The sequence below is a fragment of the Sturnira hondurensis genome, unplaced genomic scaffold, assembly GCF_014824575.4.
Source record: "Sturnira hondurensis isolate 20B ecotype Veracruz unplaced genomic scaffold, ASM1482457v3 Scaffold0006413, whole genome shotgun sequence".
Classification (NCBI taxonomy): domain Eukaryota; kingdom Metazoa; phylum Chordata; class Mammalia; order Chiroptera; family Phyllostomidae; genus Sturnira; species Sturnira hondurensis.
This window is the reverse complement of record NW_028079044.1, coordinates 31,722,258-31,742,229: the sequence shown is the minus strand read 5'-3', so window position 1 is coordinate 31,742,229 and position 19,972 is coordinate 31,722,258. Positions and strand designations below refer to the sequence as shown.

The following is a 19,972-nucleotide window of genomic DNA, read 5'->3' as shown; positions in this document are numbered from 1 at the left end:
GCAGAAAGTCGAGTTAGGAAAAAAACATACTGAGAACTGAGTTTTGGAACTGGGATGACCTTCTGCAGGGAGAGTTTGGGTGAAGTATATGGCTCATTGCATTGGCTGAAGGCTAGAATGAGCAAGAGGAAGTGAAAGTGGACAATATTGTCTGCCCACATCCCAGAAACTTGCATGTAAAAGGACAGATAATCGTTTTGGCTAGGAAGGCACACAAGGTAGCGAGGACTAAAGGAAACCTAAAAATAAATACTGAGACATGAGCATGTTTCTGTACTTTGCACCGTATTATGAAGTTCAAATTTCGCATCATGAGGAGCTTCTCATGAAGTTCATTTAAAAAACTTCTTTGACACCATCTGAAAGACACACAGACTGACACTACAATTTTTTAAGTGATCTGAGTCACTTGCTTTAGTGACTTTCCCAGAGGCTGACGGCAGAGGGAACGTTTGGGCATTATTTTCGGTGCTTCGGCCTTCTGAAAAGGGGAAATGAGGCATTTGCTTCCTTCCCGGTGCCGAGGAGACATTTGACTCTGTTCTCAGAATAATTCTACCATCTGAAAGGAATTTACCTCCTGTGCAGTGTCTATTGAGTTTGTGAAGTAAATCATTCAGTCGACGGATAAGATAGTTTGAACTCCTCCAGCAAGTCCCTTGAGTTAAGATTGACTCTAAAAACATCACAAGCGAGGGGAGGAAATTAAAAGTTTTTGAATGTCACGCATATAAACATTGATAAAAATAGAAAATGTCATTTTCATTGACTGAATAAAATATTTGCTTTTTCATTGACTGTGTAATGTACGATTTAACATTCAGTAGAAAGAGAAAGAAAAATACAGGAAGCCATCTGCTGAACGCAACAGTAAGCACTTGTTCCTTTCTAATGAGGGAAATGCTTTATCTTGACAGAAAATTATATGTCAAACATTTACAATTTCCTTAAAATGAACCATACTTTCTAGCACTTCCTTTCATAAAACTCAATGGCTTAAGGAGAAAGTGACTGTTTAGTTTTGGAAATGGTATATTTCTCCTTTTTGACGGAGCATGTTATCTGACTTTTGAAAAGTTGTACTTTCTGTAGGAAAAATTGTGTGAATAGTGAATAGCCAAACTAATGATAACAAAATAAAAAAATAATACAGTCCTTGACCTCTCCCATGAACTATTTCTAAACCACATCTTTTGGGGGAGATTTGAAATTTTGTGGTTAATTCTCTTTTGGAATTAGAGTTTCAACTTCAGAAACTCGACTATCTGAAAAAGGACATCTCCTGGTTCCAGCTGGGTCCGGAAGTTACCAGGGTGAAAGGCCACACAAAAGAGTGTTGCCTTGATGTCCCAACATTTCTGTGAGTAAACTCTGGTCCTTCTTCTCTGATGCTTCCACGACCCAGTTGTCTAAAGCAAAGAAGCACAAAATATTTTGAATAGAATTTCAACTAAGTCATTTCCTGGACTCATCCACACTCAAGTCAAACTCAACAGATCTTCTCTAAGTCTGGGGATGTAATGGGACATTGGACATTAGTTACAGATAAGCTATGGCACTTTACACTGAGTCAAATGACATGCATAATTACTCAGAGAGAAAGTAAGAAATAAAACCCATTTTATTAGCATTATTCAGTACATATGCATCACATTCACCATAAAGTGACTCTATCATTAAATTTCTTGTGCTTAAGAAGGAGAAAAAAGAGAAATAAAACCTGAGAAATGTTACAGCTGTATAATTAGGCTTAGATACCTATAAACAAAATATTGATTTTTAGCATAAAATTTTTCTCAAGTCAGTTACGAAGAACCTTTAGAACTTGATTAAACACATTTTTAGCTGTCTATGGAAACTCATCATTGCTTTTCAACTAAAGATACCAGTATTATAACTAATTCTAAATACCCTGGAATCTCTTCCTGGTCTTGGTTCAGTGTTCACGTTCTGAGTGGGTTCACCTTCAGCAACAAATCACGTTTGTATGGGACCCTCCAAGAATAACCTACTTTTTCAATGTATTGATGATGAAGTTAAATAATTAAATGTAAAACTAATTAAGTCAAATCTCTTTTAATTTTATTGTGTCTTTTTATGAACTCATAATTATTTTTAGGTGTGACTGTTTTGTTATCACTAGGGTGAGTTCCTTTAGAACAGTGAATTTGAACCTTTAATTTTCAGTGGAGATTTGGCTCTAATAGAAGGCTTTGCCAGTTGTTTCGGCCTCATGTACACTCATAAATGCACAACTAAACCAAATATTAACCATAATTAATCCAGCCCACGTTCCTAAAACTAGGACTTAGTTTGAGACGGTCTCTTCACCAGTGTCTTGGAACAGCCATGTCATTTGTCATCTGCAGGGCAGGGTATGATGGCCTAGAAGGAACAAGAATCAAGACATCTGTGCTCTAGTCCTACCACTGCTGACAGGTGGCTCAGCACCACACACCTTGGGAATTTGCCTGGCAGCCTAGACACACCTGCATGTTTTCTAACTTTTATTAGTCATTGTACATTTTCTCTTGGTTTTGTGTCACTCATAATGACTGGGGAAGCCCTAAGTTCAGAGTAGAACCCCACATAGAACACCAACTGGTAGCTAAGAACTGCCCTTCAAGTATATTTCACCCCAAGAATAAGAAACAAAGTTCCATAACTATGATGACAGTCAGCCTTTATTTATTTAAAACTTCAAAGTGCAGTGTTTTTGTGTGTGTGTCAGCTTTCAAGAGCATTCGGCAGGTACTTTCTACTTTTACATCACGGCCCAAGGACTTTCATTCCATTTTTAATGGCCCTTGCTGAAATCAACTTGTCTCATAATAAGGCACAACAGATATCCTTTAAGTTTTCCCACGAGCAGAGGAAATCTTTTGTCCAAAACCCGTCTATTCCAGCCATGCCAGCAAACATTACATGAGAAATTAACACACATGAAACACCTGAAATATCTTCCTTAATAAAATGGCCTTCTGGATATATGGCAGTGGTCACCTTGCACTTGTAACTGACCATCAGGGTGCCCAAAAGAAAGACACAGAAATAAGTTCTGTGAAAAATGAGTGATTGCTTGATTAAACAAGGGTTGCGTGCAAATCTGTTTTCAGCTGTCAGTCAGGTTTTGTTCAATCTAGTTGCTTTAAGTGTAATATACATGGACTATCTGAGTTATTTCACATTAGAGGAGCATGAGAAAATCTATTTGAATAACTAATTGATCTAAAGTAGAAATATAAATAAGTACTTGATCCTTCGTTATTCTAGAATAAAATAGGTACCATTAGATTAGCCAGCCACCTATGCGTGCCATAGGGTGCTTTGCATGTCCACATAAACTTGACAGTTTATGTGCCTTACACATATATCTCAATATTATTTATATACATAAAATTATACATAATAGGTAAAATATTGTCCCAAGAATTATAATGTATCTCTTAAATAGTAAAATTTTAAGAAAATTTAGAAAATATTGTGATGGTATATTTTCTGCATTGTTTTTATCCTTTCTTCTCTTTTTCCTTGAAGAGACTGAACAAAATTAAAGATTTAAACAAGCTTTTTAAATACATTATCATCAGCATGAGTTGATAAGCATCATGATACCATGATGCCTTGGAAAAGGATGTAATTTGTCTCTTACTGCCCAAACTGTTGTTTCTTATTTTTGCTTAATTTAAATATTTTACTGTCTTTTCCTCATACACACAAAAAAAGCTTTTGATGTCAATTGTTTGTTGTCTTCATGCCTGACTCTAGCAGATGACACACTCACAAATGCACACACATGCCTCCTCTTACCTTCCCCAACTCCCCTCACCTCCAGCCCTTCTTCTTAATAGTCCAGAGGCTGGGAAATCAAATAATTAGCCTTGTGAAAAAAATATCTTAAAATAATGGGGTAAATCTTGTTTAGCAAAACTTTCAAGGTATGGACATTATGAAATTCAGCGTGGCTTCCTAAGGACCTTTTATTTTCCAATCCTGTGAGCTTTTGAAGTTCTGTTTTACATTTTGGCTGAGAATTCCCCTGTCTGAGACAATTCTGCCACATGTGGCTCTCTTCCATTTCAACATTTTTCCTCTTCCTTGTCATTTCTGCCTCCTGTCACTTCTCCCATGCTTCCTCCTTCCATGTCAAGAGCCTGTGCCTATTCAGAACTGAGGCCTGTCCTGGTTCACCCAAGACCATGACTGTGACATCTCGTTAGCTGAGATAAGTATTACCGAGGACTCTGACAGATGACTCATTGGAGTTTTATTTGGATTTGACTTCACTCCAGAAGTGAGAAGTACAAGTTAGGGTTCTTGGATTCATAGTTAAAGAGTTCCACTACTTATAAGGTTTTGTGAGGTTAGATAGCCTCTCTGAGCTTCAGTTTCCTTACATATAAAACAACGTATTGACAAACCTACCTCCCATTTTAGAGGACTAAATGAAAGGCAGCATGTGAAACTTACTCAGCACATGAAATCAGAGTCGAGCACACACAGTGTTCAATTAACACTAGTTGATTTTATTATGCTCATGATTATTATAGTTCCACCAAGAAGATAATGGATAGTTAAGATTTTATAGATACCTATAAAATAATAATACATAACTAATTTAAATGAGAGTAAAACACTCCTTTAAAAAATATTTAAAATAGTAATGCAGCAAGTAAATGATGTTCAGGTGTTCCCTCACATCAGCGTTGGGGGGACTGTGGGAAAAGGTCCCACAGTAGATTTTTGAAAGAGAAGTTTTTGTTACTTAACCAAAGACTTAAGATAAAATATTTATCAATAGAATATATTGTTTGTTATACTGTGCCATAGCAATGCATATATATTTATATATGATTTTACTTATTTGTGGAATCTAATGAACAAAATAACCTAACAAACAAAGTAGAAACAGACTCAGAGATGCAGAGAACAGACTGACAGCTGTCAAAAGGGAGGCAGGAGGAGGCTGGGTGAAAAAGGTGAAGGGATTAAGCAAAAACAAAACCCCCCAAAACAAAAACCCCAGTTTACAGATAGACACCAGTGTGGGGATTACCAGGGAAATGGAAGTAAGGGAGCTAAAGGAGGATAAATAGTGATGGAAGGGCACTGACGTGGGGTGGTGAACACACAATACAGTGTACAGATAATGTATTATAGAATTGCACACTTGAAACCAATATAATTTTATTAACCCATGTCACCACAATTTAATTAAGTAGATTAAACCATATTCCATTGTCATTTTTGTCAGTTGAAATCAATCGTGCTGACACATCAACCCATAGATATTTAGGTTTATATGCATATATTTTATATGAGATAAAATATCAACTTTGAAATTTTCAACTTAGCATAAAGGTTTTATGTATTTGTGTGACTATACATATGTGATATATATTTATGAAATCATTGGTAAGTCTTTCTCACCCTCGTACCTATCCACAAAATATTGAAATATTGAATATTGCCTACAAGCCTTCTTTGAATCTTACCACACACTTTAAATGCAAGGTTTACCTTCTTCCGCTTCTAAAAGTCCTTTCAAATAACTTAGAATCCTAGGTAGTATCTTCAAATGAGCTTCCCATGAAATATCCACACACCTGTCTCAAGTGTACAGACTCCAATGAATCACTGGCTCATTCTCACCTTGTGAGACATGGCGTTTTATTGCCCATGTGCCCAGTTAACTTCAGTGACCTGTCATGTTGAAAATCACAGATGGAGGGGAAATTCTTAGTCCTATGATCTACTTGATGACATGGCCTAAAAGTACCACAGGGGTGACCCTTAAACCAGTAACTTAATCCATGTTCATTCTGACGTTTCATAAATACTGGAGAGATATGGACTAGCCACATCTAAGATTTTAAAAGGATGTTTAAGGAATTGGTTTCTTCATAGCGTCTTATTAGGATATGAGTAGGATTCAAGGGCTTTGGCTTTTTTACATTGTCTCCGGTAGCAAGGCAAATTGCCATCTGTGTTTTCGACTAGGTCTGCTGAGACTCATAATGACCAATTCTACATTCCAGGAAGTTTTCTCTTGAGGGTTCATCTGAATTGAAGTGACCCTCTTCCTCAACTTTCATGGTTCTTCCCTGGAGTTGGCCTGGTGGCAGATATGCCATCTGGGTAGAAGCTGTTTGGGAAAATAAAAGGAAGAGCCTGATAAAATCAATAGCTGCTGGAGCCAGGGTCTCAGGTTGCTTATTGACTGCATGTCAGCAGGTGAAAGACAGACAAGCACCTGCTTGTGTCCCTATTCTTTCCATTTGGATCATGAATATTTTGTCATGCAGATGAGACCAAATGAGAAGAATGATTTTGTTTGCTGATAGAGGTATAGGGAAAGTATTTGAACTGGCATAGCTTGCTCTTAAAATACAGTCCAAATAAGCTATTTTTATAATTTTTACTTCATTCGGGTGTTATGTCTTCTGAAATGTTCTTTACTGCCTGACTCTGAAATCCAAGTTAGGAAAAAAGAAAATGGCAGTGAGGAAGGGGCTGATAGTAACAAAGCAATCTAAACTCCCACTGAAAGAAGAGACACACTTATTCAGAATTAAAAAATGAGAGAGGAAAACATAATAAGAGTATGAGACAAGGAGAGGCAGTTCTAATCCTACATGTGACTAGTCAATTGTACAATTGTAATTGCTTTTTAATTCATGCTTTTAAGCCAGTTTATTATTACAAAAAGTGGAAACCACTCTAACAGATAGATAAACACCTCCATCAGGTGTCCAGCTCACTCTCCCCAGGTCTGTCCGGTCCATGCTTCTTTTATCCCCTCCCACCAGGTTTCCCATGTCCGCCTTCTGTCATTCACCATACATTCTTCCACACATTATCTTTATGGATCTAAACATAAAAGGCCGAAGTGAGAAGCAATGAGCATTTATGTGAAATCAAAAAAGAACAGCTATTTGGAAAGTGCTGATTGAGGCATGCACCTAGCAGGGTTCTGATTAGGAGGCAAAGGCAGAGCGTCTCTGTGAGAAAGGGAAGGGACAATTGCACTAGACGGAAGGCATTTCTGTTAAGGCGCATAAGCTGACACAATGACTCTAGTTCTAAACAATGCTTTTAATTTTCAGTCTGGGGGCCACCGGTCCAGCAGTCATAATACCTGATTTCTTGTTACCTTTACAAGCAGTTGTTTGGGACAGGTTCAAAGGTTATTTTGCCCTGTTTTGACATTCCAAAAGTTTGAGAAGTACGACATGTTGTTCCTCTGGGTTAGCGGCTCTGGCTCCATTTAAAACGGCTCCATTCATGGTTGTTTTTTTTTTACATCCTCCATCTTATTGAATCTCAATATTTTCTAAACAGGGTTATCCTTATTTTTGAGGCATATAATCTTCAGTGAATTCATCTTTGTTCTTATCATTATATATTTTAAAGTGTTTATTATGTGTGCAGTTTTATAATATGTAGTCATAACACCGAATTTCAAAATTCTCTAGTACTTAACAAAGAGAAGAATTAGTCTTGTAAATTTAAATTATGAGATTAAAACCTCAATAATCAACCTATTGGTATATACTTTATATATCACTTCATCTGAAATAATCCTTAAATCTTAACTATTCAGACAGAGCTTATAATATAAAAAGATTAGATTACCGGGGTTTCGTTTTTTTGAGATTTAAACCATGATGGTATGGCCTGATGCAGTCAGTGAATAAAATAAGCCAATTAGCCAACTTTGCCGAGGAAAGGCCAGTTCTAACCCTACATGTAACCAGTCCATTGTGCAATTAGAATTGTCCTGAGTTTAGTCAACTACAGTATTTGCACTCGAGAATAGATGACAACAGCATCCAGTGTTCCACAGACTGCACTCGCTGGCTTTCTGTAGTATTCTTCCATAAGAGAAAATTACAGTAATATGTTATTAATAATATTATTATAGTACCATAGCAACAACAATAATAATGATCATTTCTTGAGTACTTACTGTAATTCAATCACTCAGCTCTGTTTCATAGTTCGCACACTTGCCTCAGAGATACATATAGCTGCCCCACTTAATAGATTAAACAAAAGAAAGAAAAATGCAAGTAATCCACCCTTACAGAAGGAGCCTCTTCAATCCTCAGTATTTTATACAAATATCAAAAGGAAGCAGTGAATGAAGGTTTTAAATTTATTTTAAATGCTTTAATACTCTAAAATGTAGCCTGGATCAAACTTCCAAGCATAATGTTTACTAATTAATAACTAAATAAGAACAAGCAATCTAATTTGTCTTAGAAAGAAAGACTATTTCTTCTGGGGAAAAATGCAACGGGTTCAATTTTTTTAAAATACCAAACTGTATTTCAAGAAAATGAAATCTCTATGTTAGATACATTGCCATAATGACGAATCTGTAGTACAACCGTAGTACTAGCTGTACCATTTACAGTAGAATCCTCAAACCATTTTTTTAATTATACGACTTATATTCATGATTTGGACATCATCATTATACGAGTAGTTTGCAGAAAAATGAGATACTAACTTTTTTTTTCTCTGTTATTTCAAATGTGCATGTGAAATAGCTTCCCTCTTCCCACACAACAGCCGCTTTACCCACATCTTCCTGAAAAGGAGAAGAGAAGGGGAGAGGAGGTGGCTGAGAAGGGGAAGGGGGTGTATTCTCCTAGCGTAACTAAGGGAGGGCGGGAAGCGGTGTGTACCAGGAGAAGCATTTTCTCCTTAGATAAATGACTTTATCTTTCACCCCCCAAAGTGAAAATGGATTTGCCATTGAATTTCTGTTGACCATGTCTTCCTGTGTTGTTCATCCTCTTAAGAGATCACAAATTTTAGTTGGTGTTTCTTCATAACCCTTTGGCTTAGGTTACTTTCCACTTTTCAACAGAAGAGCAAGCCTTTGGAACTTTAAACTTTTTATTTTAGAAAGTAACAATCCATTAACTTAAAATAAGCAAGCACAAATGACCTGCATTGATATTTTTGAAAATAATACCTTTGTATAACTTGTTGACATGCCCATGACATTTCAAATGGCTTTTGAGTAAGCATTTATCTATTCATTTTAAAATTACTTTTTGTGTACATTCTGTGCAATAGTTTTTCACAATTATAACCTTTAAATCCTCTACTTATTTTTTCTGTGTTGATATTGCAATCATAATGATGGTATTTAACTATAATTATTAATATAAGTAGGTAAACCATTAGTGCAGACATGTGCTCTAAAAAACATGATGTTATTAAATAATTCTAAATGTTCATTATGAACACTTTTCTGATAGGGTGTTTCATTTTCTTGAACCATGATTAAGTATTTTTGAAAATTTGAAATATTTATATTGAGATAGTCTTTCTTTCTACCAAGACTGGACTGTTTATTTTTAATTACCTATAAATTAGTAATGTCATGCATCTTAAGTTTAAATCTGGCTAGTGGTTTAGATTGATGGAGAATTTAAAATTAATTTAAAAGCATTGATTTATATTTTTTATATTTTTCCTATAAAAAACTATTGTAACTCAAAGTGATTAGAAACGGGTATTTAGTAAATAACAAGACTTTAAGGGCAAATGATAAAATGTTCTTAATATTTGAGGAAAATTAATAAAACAATTACTAAAATAATATATATTTTTTAGGAAATACTACGTCATAAATATTTTATAAATATACCTCCCATTTTTTTACCTGAAGATTACTACATGAGTCATTTTGTATTTTGATCTTACTAATAAGAACTTAATGGGTGAAGCTTAGCAAATAAAAGTTCTCAGTAAAAACTATCTCTAATTATTTATCTTCTACTTGACTTTCAGCTCTTTCTGAGATCTACCTCTATATAACTTAATTTTGAACCTTATTTACTTTTATTTTTATATTTGTATATCATCTACCTAACAGTTTAATAACTGGGCATTAAATAAAAAACAAAGTTCAGTTTCCTTGTCTTTCTAGAAAGTTAAATTGGGTCAGCAATTCTTTTCTACTTTCTAAATCCAATTATTTTGAGGTTTGTTTTTTTTTTTTCATTAAAAATTTCTAGGACCTCTTTAATCTAAAGCCATGGGAAAACAGTGCTACCTTCCTTAAGTGCTTTAAATCTCCAATCTGTATTTTTATCTTTTAATTTTTTATCTTAGTCTCTTCATCTTGCAAAAATGCTTCAGCATTTTTTAAAACCTTTCCTATGAAATGTAAGTAAGAACTTTTAAGAAATTTTGTAGGAATATCCACATAATTATTACTGATTGGAGGAATTACATAATCATGTCAATTGAGCTGATATTCTGGAAAACCTTTAGAGGAAAACAAAATCTAAAAAATTAAGCAAAATATAAAAAGTATTCCGTTGAAAATGCCTCTGCAGATTTTTTTCTTCAGTTTTGTCATTTTGTGAGTCACCTCCAAATCTAGTGTTGTCTTTACGGCAGATCTTTCAGTAAATGCAATACTGATGTTTGTTTGGAGGAAATGGAGACTGGCCTAATTTTAGTTGAAGTCCATTTGGGCACTAACAATGCTGATATTTTGATTCACATATTGCAATCTTTTTTTTTTTTGCAGTTTTACTAAAAGGAGGAAAAAGAGAAGAACCATTTAGAGACTGTGCAGATGTATATCAAGCTGGTTTTAATAAAAGTGGAATCTACACTATTTATATTAATAATATGCCAGAACCCAAAAAGGTAAAACCAGAAGTGTTTGTTTATGAGATGTAAAGCAGAACCTTGTTGAATTGCTGAATAATCAGGTTGATTTGTGAGCTTGTTAAACTGAAAATATATGCGCCTGAGCTCTTCTCTCTCAGAAGATACTGTTTCCCAGGTCATAAAAGATGAAAACCAATCGTATGGATCCCCCTAACTCCTGTACCTACCATCCTTCTTTCACACAAAGTTTTTTGTTTAGTCTTTCTCATTCCTTGGACGTCCCATTGCTTATAAGTGCTTGCCTTGTTCAGATTACAAGTCAAAGTCATATGTACCTCACGTGCATGGGGAAGAGTCCCAAGGACCCAGATGGCACATATCACCTACAGTCCAGACGCTGTGCAGAGGCAGCTAGGGACATATTTCCAGAATCACTGCTTCTATGAGGGTGAGAGAAAGACATTCTATGTTAACTCATAATCTTGAAAGTATTCGCTTTTCAAATTTACCTAAAAGAGCGTGTTGGAGGATAGGATTCACCAGGGTTTTGAACAGGATCCAAAATAAACGTCGGAGTAAGAGAACACTATCTTCCTGCTGTCACACTGTTTTATATACTCTTTCCCTCTATTTATTCATTAAATCATCAGTCCATTCCTTCATTTAATACATCTTAAGGGTATGTCATTCATTTGTCAGTCCCTGACTAGGGACAGAGTAGAGAACAAATAGTTCCTAGTGTGTGCTGAAAACAGGCAATTACACAGATAATTACACTGTAGAAGTGTGGTGATAGAGACACGGTTTGAAGCAGAGCCCAGGAAGACGGTCTGCCCTTGCTTCATAAATGGAGGAACAACATCTCTCTCTGCCCCCTAAACTATGTGCCACATCCCTGTTTCCTTGGGGTACTGTGCAGATGCTCCTGGAAGGCCTTCCCTCGGCCCTTAAACAAATTTGCATGACTTTCTCGTACTAGGATTCTACAAGGCCAAGGATTGTAATGTTTTATTTTTTGTTTTTCCTTTTTAAATAAGGCACAATTGGTTTATAATGCTGTGTTATAACATTGTTGCATAGTAATTCGATGACTCTATATAGTACAAAGTTACCACCTCAGTGTCTGCTGACCGTCCATCATGCGGTTGACCCTCCCTTTCATTTTGCCCATCTCGCGACTCCCTTCCCCTCTCCTAACCAATCTGTTCTCTGTATCTATGAGTTTGATTCCTTCATTTGTTTTTTTTGGGTCCACGAATAAGTGAAATCATAAGATGTTCTTCTCTGTGTGACATTTCACTTAGCGTAATACTCTCAAGATCCATCCATGTTGTGGCAAATGGCAAGATCTCCTTTTTATGGCCAAGTAGCATTCCGTTGTATGTACCTTGGTATCTTTGATTTCTTGGGACTCAGTGTGGTTTCTGACACACGATAGTCCTCAGTGAATATGGGCTGAAATGAATGAATGAATGAATGAGTGAGTAAATGGCCCACTGGTGATAATATCAACACTTCTGTGCAGTGCATTGTAAGTAAGCCTAACTTATTAGTCTTCCTGTTTGCACGGTTGCTTTAACTGGAGAAGGAAATGGATATTAGAGACCAGTGTGTCCAATGTCACACCATTGTCAAGAGGGAGAGCCTCTGCCAGCATCCCCTCTCTCCTGATTTCAATAAGGCTCAGTGCTTTAAATTCGCCCAGTGATTTTTTTTTTAATTTTCTAGGACAAAATTTACCCTAAAAAGAGGCCTTGCGTGTAGTTCTAGAACAGAAGGGTGGGAGGGAGAAAGCACCAGGGCAGAGAGATGGCAGGCACTGGTCTGAACATTGCTACCTGGGCCACCTACCACAGAGGTTTGGTTTCACCTGTTTTTCATTTGGGGCTTCAGTGAAAGATTTCACTGAATAAAGTGCCCCATGACTTGAAAAAAAAACCAGCTGTGAAGTTACAATGGCAAGTATAGAAGTAAAGAGGAAAGGATAACTTACAGGAGGAGCCTTTTAATCCTTTGGATCATATGACATAAAGCTTTCCTACTCTTTTTGCAGAGATCTTAAAATCATATTTAAGCTTCAATTCACACACATACACAGGCATGCAAACACTGCACATACTCCTATACCACACACAGAGAGTACAAGGTGGTCAGAAACTGTCTTGGGGGACAGTAGAAGAGCCTACACACTCTCTGTAATTTACCAACATTACCAGGAAAGAACCTGTAAATTATTGTCAGCTCCCCTGTAAAATAACTTGATTATATAAGTGAAGTCAACTAAAAATATTAAGTGACCCTCCTTTTAGACTTTTAGTAATTCTGTAATATAGATGAATACAAAAATAAAATAATTTTCAAAGTTTTGAAATTAGCCCTGGCTGGCATAGCTCAGTGGATTGAGTGCAGGCCTGTGAACCACAGGATCTCGGTTCAATTCCCAGTCAGGGCACATGCCTGGGTTGCAGGCCAGTTCCCTGCAGGGGACTCACAAGAGACAACCATACATTGATACTTCTCTCCTTTCTTTCCCCTCTAAAGATAAGTGAATAAAATCTTTTTAAAAAAAGTTTTGAAATTAACATTCACACTTTTAAAATTTTTTTCACCCTATCGCTAGTACTACCATGTGGCCTTGGTATAGACATTATTCAAATATAATTTTGATCATTCCATTCATTTTAATTCATGTATAACCACAACTCAATTCTGGTCCAAAATGCTTTGAGATACAAAAGATGCAGAGGCTATTTGCAGAACCGTGCCCTTTTTAGAGTAGAAGAAAAAAAGCCCATCTTAACTCATTATCCTGAATAGTTCATAAACTTAAATAACAACTCATAGGCTTGAGTGACTATTTATATAAAGGAGTAGATTGGAGGATTCAATTCACTGGTTCAGTGGCTGACACTTATGTTGGTTTCACCAGGGCAGCGTGATTTAAACTTGCACCTCTGATGAATTTTGCATACTCTGGAGCTTCAGGTTTCCTGAATAAACAAAATCTGAAATATTAAATCCACAAATGTCAAATATCTCCTGTATTAAACTTCGAATTTTAGGGGCCTAGGAAAACACAGTAGCCTGAACGGATTAGCAGTAAAATTAGTACAGGCCTGTACCAGGCAGATTTCATCATTGTAGAAATGGTTCCATGGCCTTTTCTCATCATCTGGTCAGGGCTGTATTGGATTTAGTTTTACTGGAAATAATAGAGTGATATGGTGAGAAAGGGAGATAACTGAGGAGAAAGGAGAAAGACTTTAGATTTCTTCTTGACTTAAGTGTGTATTCCTTTTTTTATTTGTTCCCGTGTATGATCATGAATCCTCTTTCAAGGAGCAATACTGTTCCCTTGTGCAGATGAATACTTTAGATGGATATATCTGTATATTTTTGGAGGCAGCAAATTTTGTTTTAAATCCATTATGGTAGCCCAGGTTGGATCGCTTAGTTATTTAAAGCATCATCCTGATATATCAAGGTTGTGAATTCAATCCCTGGTCAGGGCTCATACAAGAATCAACCAGTGAATGCATAAATGATGGAACAACAAATTAATCTCAATCCTCAATCTCTCTCTCTCTCTCTCTCTTTCCCCCTCCATCCCTGCCTTCCTCCCTCTCCCTCTTTCTCCCTCCCTTTCTCTTTCAGCAAATTCAATAAATAAAAACCTTTAAAATCCATTATTATATTCACATAGCTTGGAATTAGAACAAATATTGTATGAATTTTCCCAATGTAATTTAGGAGTCCATTGATATTACAATAGTTAAAAATGTATTAATCATTTACAGTTTGCCAGGTCCTATTCTAAGTTTTATTTCTACGTTGCTCAATAACTCTATTAAATAGGTGCTCCCATTATCTCTATTTTAGAAAAATAATGCCCAACTCACATAGTTAGTGAATATTGAGTACAGGCTTTGTAACACAGAAATCAACTTGAAACTGTGCCATCTTAACGGGGGCGAAGTATGATAATTATGTACATTAGTGATAACCGAAGCTGCACTGCCCATAATTTTTTAATATAAACTTTTGTGAGTGACTCAGGAAAGAGTTTGTTATCAGAAAATTATGTAGAGCTAATTTATTCTCTTATTATAAGCACCTCCCTCTGTTTTACCCTGTAAGCCATTTCTTTTTTTTTAAAAAATTTATTTAATTATTTTTCAAGTACAGTTTTCTGTCTATTACTCCGATCCCATCCCACCCCCCTACTCTATAAGCCATTTCATTGTTCTACTTTGATATAAATCGTTGGTGTTCTCTCCAACCTACAAAAAGTACTCAGAAAATTTATCTTCGGGACTTTCACCTTTCCAAGTGTTTCGATTATGCTTGGTAAGTATAAAGTCTGGGGATACTTTTGGATATACTTAGCAAAAGCTTTGCTCATTGTGATGTTTGCAGAAGCATGAGCAAGGGTAGGAAACTCAAGGTAAGTCTATCTAAGAGCAAAAGTAAACTAAAAGTTCAAATATATATGATATGGATAGGCCAATCAGTAAAACTGGGCTCTTTAGGCAATTGGGGAAAACTATTAACAGGACCTGTTCACTCTTTAGGCAGAGTGAGAATTGCAAGTATACAGAATTGGTATGCGATCGCTGTTTTGACGACCACCATTCCTTTCCAAGAGAGAATGAATGTCTGCAAGAGTTAGGAAAGTGTTGTATTTTTTAAAGCAATGTGGGAGCTGAAGGCAGTTTTCTAGGACTATTTAATTTTTCAAATAGAGAGAAAATGGGAATTAGATTAGATTATTAGACTAATCTATATTAGGTTATTTATATATTTCTTTTTTACTTTTATATTATTAATAGCTTATAGTTATTTTCTTCTTTGAATTTCCTTCAATGCATAGTAGTAGGAAATAAGTTTTTTTTCATTCCATAAGTTTCTAATGCCTTATGGTTAGCTCAGTTTCATCCAAAAAAAAGCCCATTAAATCATAGCTCTGCTTATTGTAAAATATTAAAATTGTGTTTATGAATTCATAATTTCCTAACTCTTAGAAAAGTGCTATGACAAATGTTTTGAGTCTTTTTTATTTAAGGTTATGGAAAAATAATTAACATCCACAAGCCTAACCATTCCAACTTGTATGGAGCATAAAAACATAAGAACTATGTGAATCAAATTTCCCCTTTTTGTTTGGGTTTAAATCTCTGTATTATGTTAAAAGGTATTTAATGCTTGAAAGCTTTGACCTTGCCTGGGATAAGAGCCAGTTCAATCTTTTCTTGGATAGAGTTAAGCCCAAGTCACATGATCAATAAACACAAGCAGCACAGTAAATGTATCAGGGCCCCTGTGCTACAGGAAGATAGCACAGACCACACAATATTGGCAAATGAACTTCTCAAGTCCTTTCATGTCTCAAATCTTTTGAAACCAACCACCTTTTTCTTGAACTTCCTTCATCTGTTAAGCATAGGCATTTTATTAATATTTTTCTTCTGACTAGAAATAAGAGTCTTTTTCCTAGAGTAAATCCAATTTCTTAAAATTATGTAATAATAAAAAATGGCATGCGCAAAGATTAGTAATGCCAGTATTATTAACAAAATTTGGTAAACATAATCATAAGGACGATTTGTTGAATTTATACACAGTTTGGCTTTGTACATTCCATATTATTTATAATAAGATAAAAAATAAATTATATGCAGGTATATGTAATAGTAATGCATATACTATGCTATACTATAATATGAGACACATACAGAGTATACAAAGCATAACATAAGTATATATTATTGCATATGCTACAGACATCTAAGAGGTATAAGTAATGACAAAACCTAATATGTGCCAAGCACTATTCTAAAAACTTTATATGCAGTGATGTATTTAATCCTCACAAAAGATCTAAGAGATAGAGAAAGCTGAGGTGGGATTTGAACACAGGTAATCTAGCAGCCAAGTCCAAGCCCTAAGCCAATGTGCCATTCAGTTTTATAATATTGTGCCCACATTCTACAAACCTCAGCTGTTATTTCTGTTATTATTGCGACCTAATAAGAACTGTGGAGTGTGTGCCCAACCAGTCAACTTCTCTGAACATCAGCTTCCAACACAGTGACCTTCCTGGGTGACTGCTACCTCCCATGTAGGTCTCTCTGACTTTCTCTGGCACTTTATTAGGAGGGGCTCTCAAGGTATCTTAATATTTTCAAGTTACTGAATGTCTTTCTTTAAAGGAAAGTTGTCTTTTTCTAAACTTTATGAGGGATTTTAAAACTTTGCATAGAATTTTAATAACATAGATAATAGTAATAAAAGCTGAAAATAATAGTTTTCTCTACACAGTTGATATTTATAAACATGGTTCCTTCTTTCCCTGAGTATATAAGTGGAATGTATAGGTCTGCAAACACAGTTTGCCAAGATATCAGGCAATCAATGTCCATTAGAATATAAGAATTTGGAAGAAAAAACTTGATTAACCAGTCAAGGCAGGGTAAAATTTAATTAAGCAATGATGACATCAGTTTCCCCTAGCAAAATGTTTTCTCAACATTTTCACTTGCTCTTAAGTTTCAACAGTCAAGTTCCTCCTTGGCCACTGGTCTTGAATCACCACCTGTGCCCTTTTTAACCTGTGCCATCTGGATTTTATTGTCATAGGAATCCTGTGCTCTCTCTTTTCAAGGTCACTAACATCTCCTTCATTTTAAATTTGTATATTTTCTTAATCTTTATTTGTCTTGACTTCCCTGGAATATTTGATTAAGTTGATCACTTCCCAACTGAAAATCCACCCCCTTCTTTTATTGCATTACATTAATCAAGTTTTTCTTTTTCATCTTTCCTTCTTACATCTCTACTTATCCAATAAATATTCATTTAGTACCCACTATAGGATGGGCACTGCCTTCTTAACGGTTATTGATTTATTTTATCTCCATCAGTCACCCATTCTGGGAGCTTCTGTCACTCCCCCCCCCCCCGACACACACACACAGAGACTCCATTTTCAAACTATCCATTGCTATTTTTAAGCTTATTATTCTCAACACCATTTTGAATTAGGTAGGCCTGGAGTTTGAATTTTGGATCAAGTGCTTGTTAAGAATACCCATTGGTAAGTTACTAAAGTACTCTAGCCTCAGTTTATTTCCATCTGTAAAATGGGGATAACAATCATCCCCACATTGGAGGGTTGTTGTAAGTTTGAAAATGCATGTGAAGAGTTTAAATGATCTGGCCCCTAACAAGCCTGCTATCATTAATGGCTCTTCCTTTCTTATTCATGTGTTCTCTTCTCCATATTCTATCCTTACTGGTCAGTAAACTCCCCCTTTTGGGTAACTGTGCTACTTCACACTCTACACATTCAAACCTGTGGCCATTTTCTTCTCTTGTATGTTAGCTCTCATCCTTAAATTTCTCATTTGGATCATTGTCTTCATCATTCTTCAGGTCATGGGCATTGGGAACTCTGGACCCCTGAATTTCCTTACTCCCAGGAGTAGTCACTGTTGAAACTTTTAAGCATTTTTTAGGACATGATCCATATTTTATTTATCATTTATATCTCTCATGGTAACACAGGAAGATAATTGAGTGAATGAATTAGACTTAAGGAAGACAAAAGACTGGCCAGAGGTTAGGTTGACAACAATGAGCAGGAACAGAAGGGTTAAGGGATTAATGGAGGGAGGGAAGCAAGGAGGGCCATTTCACATTTACAGTCTTGGAGGTAAGTCACTTCCTAGGGATTACGAAGACACACTGATGGGTGGCCCTTGTCAAATTAAAACGACATCCAGCCCTCTGGAGAGCAGTTTACCTATTTATATACTCTCAAATAGGCATGTATTTTTAGTTCCTTTCACGCTGAAGAAGTACATAAATAATGTGTCCTTTGAATGACAGTTCTTGACATTGTTCCCCTACCCTTTAGCTATTTGTGACCCAAATGTAATGCCTCAAGAAAAACACTTGATGCTTTTTCTTTGAACCAGAGCTCAGCTCTGTGCCCACACAGCCTGCCTGCTGCTGTTGTGTCACGTCTCCACCTTCAGCTAGCCTCCAAAGTGCTTTGGCAGTGAATTGCCAGGGGAGTGGTATTCCCCATAGTTGGGCTCTTGAATAATCAAACTGCCACATTTCATGCTGCATCAATTATAGTGATTGCTCTCCAAAGATAATCCCATTACAGATATGTTTCTCTCCTTGGGAGGACTCTGAGGAGAATGAATCAATTTCTAAATAAATACTATTGTATTTAGAATAATTGAAGCAAGCATAAGTCTTTGAAAGATTTGGATAACTTTTCCACATGGGAAAGAAATGCTTGTTGCGGTCAGAAGGAATACAGCATGTCATGTTCCCTTCTTACTGTTCATGATGAAAATTCATGCGAGTAATGTGTTCTCCATATGCTAAGGACAAAATTTTGCCTCTAATGTAACATTGAAGCATTCAGGAATAATTATTGTAGTTATGTAAGTGCATAGAAGGTAATATGCAATGAAATATGTAATAGCTAAATATAAATGACTTTTTATAAAATTGTTTTTCTAAAACATTTCTTATTACTATATTGCCATTTCAATTAACTAAAGTTTTAAAAATCTAAAGTTGTATGTTTTGATGATAAAATGGTCTATACTTTTGGAAATGTTAGTACCATTTTTAAAAATTCAGCAAACATTAATACCTATTATCATTTTTAAAAGATCTTAAAAATTTTTATAATCTGAGACAGAGACAATTTTCAGGTGATGGATTTAAATGTTTTTAAGTAATTCATTTTTTATGGAAATTAATCAGAAACAACTAAATATAAGAAGAATAAGCAATTGTATGTTGAAAGTAACATTTTTCAACATAGTAAATTTTGTTCTTTTAACTATAGGCCTATCCTTTCTATTTCTATTTTTAAAACATATCTGATTCATGTCCCTTTAAAACAGACATATTTTTTTACTTGACTTTATTTTCCCCTTTTCTGTCAGGTATTTTGCAACATGGATCTTAATGGGGGAGGTTGGACCGTTATACAACATCGTGAAGATGGAAGTGTGGATTTCCAAAGAGGTTGGAAAGAATATAAAATGGTAAGATAGAAGAATTTAAGTAGTTTTTGATGTTTTTATCATGAGGTTATCTTCACCACACTATGTGATAAACCCTTGTATTTTTAGGTGTTTGTTTTCAGTTATTTTAAGAATAAGATGATAAATTAGTGACATTATTTTCATTAAACACAAGACACTCATAAATCATTTTCAGTAAATTATTTCCATGTGTGCATTAGAAAGAAAAATGTGTTATTGGAATTCTTTGGTGAACTGTTATATATTGCCTGGAT

General features: G+C 35.5%; 1 protein-coding gene across 4 annotated transcripts in view; it reads left to right on the top strand.

Moving 5' to 3' along the window:
- ANGPT1 (angiopoietin 1) overlaps window positions 1-19,972 on the top strand; it is a 245,546-nt gene that overhangs the window by 172,221 nt on the left and 53,353 nt on the right. For all 4 annotated transcript variants that reach the window (XM_037048392.1, XM_037048391.1, XM_037048394.1 and 1 more), the window contains exons 5-6: window positions 10,559-10,680; window positions 19,617-19,718. In XM_037048392.1, coding sequence (XP_036904287.1) covers window positions 10,559-10,680; window positions 19,617-19,718 — 224 coding nt within the window. The remainder of the gene's footprint in view (window positions 1-10,558; window positions 10,681-19,616; window positions 19,719-19,972) is intronic.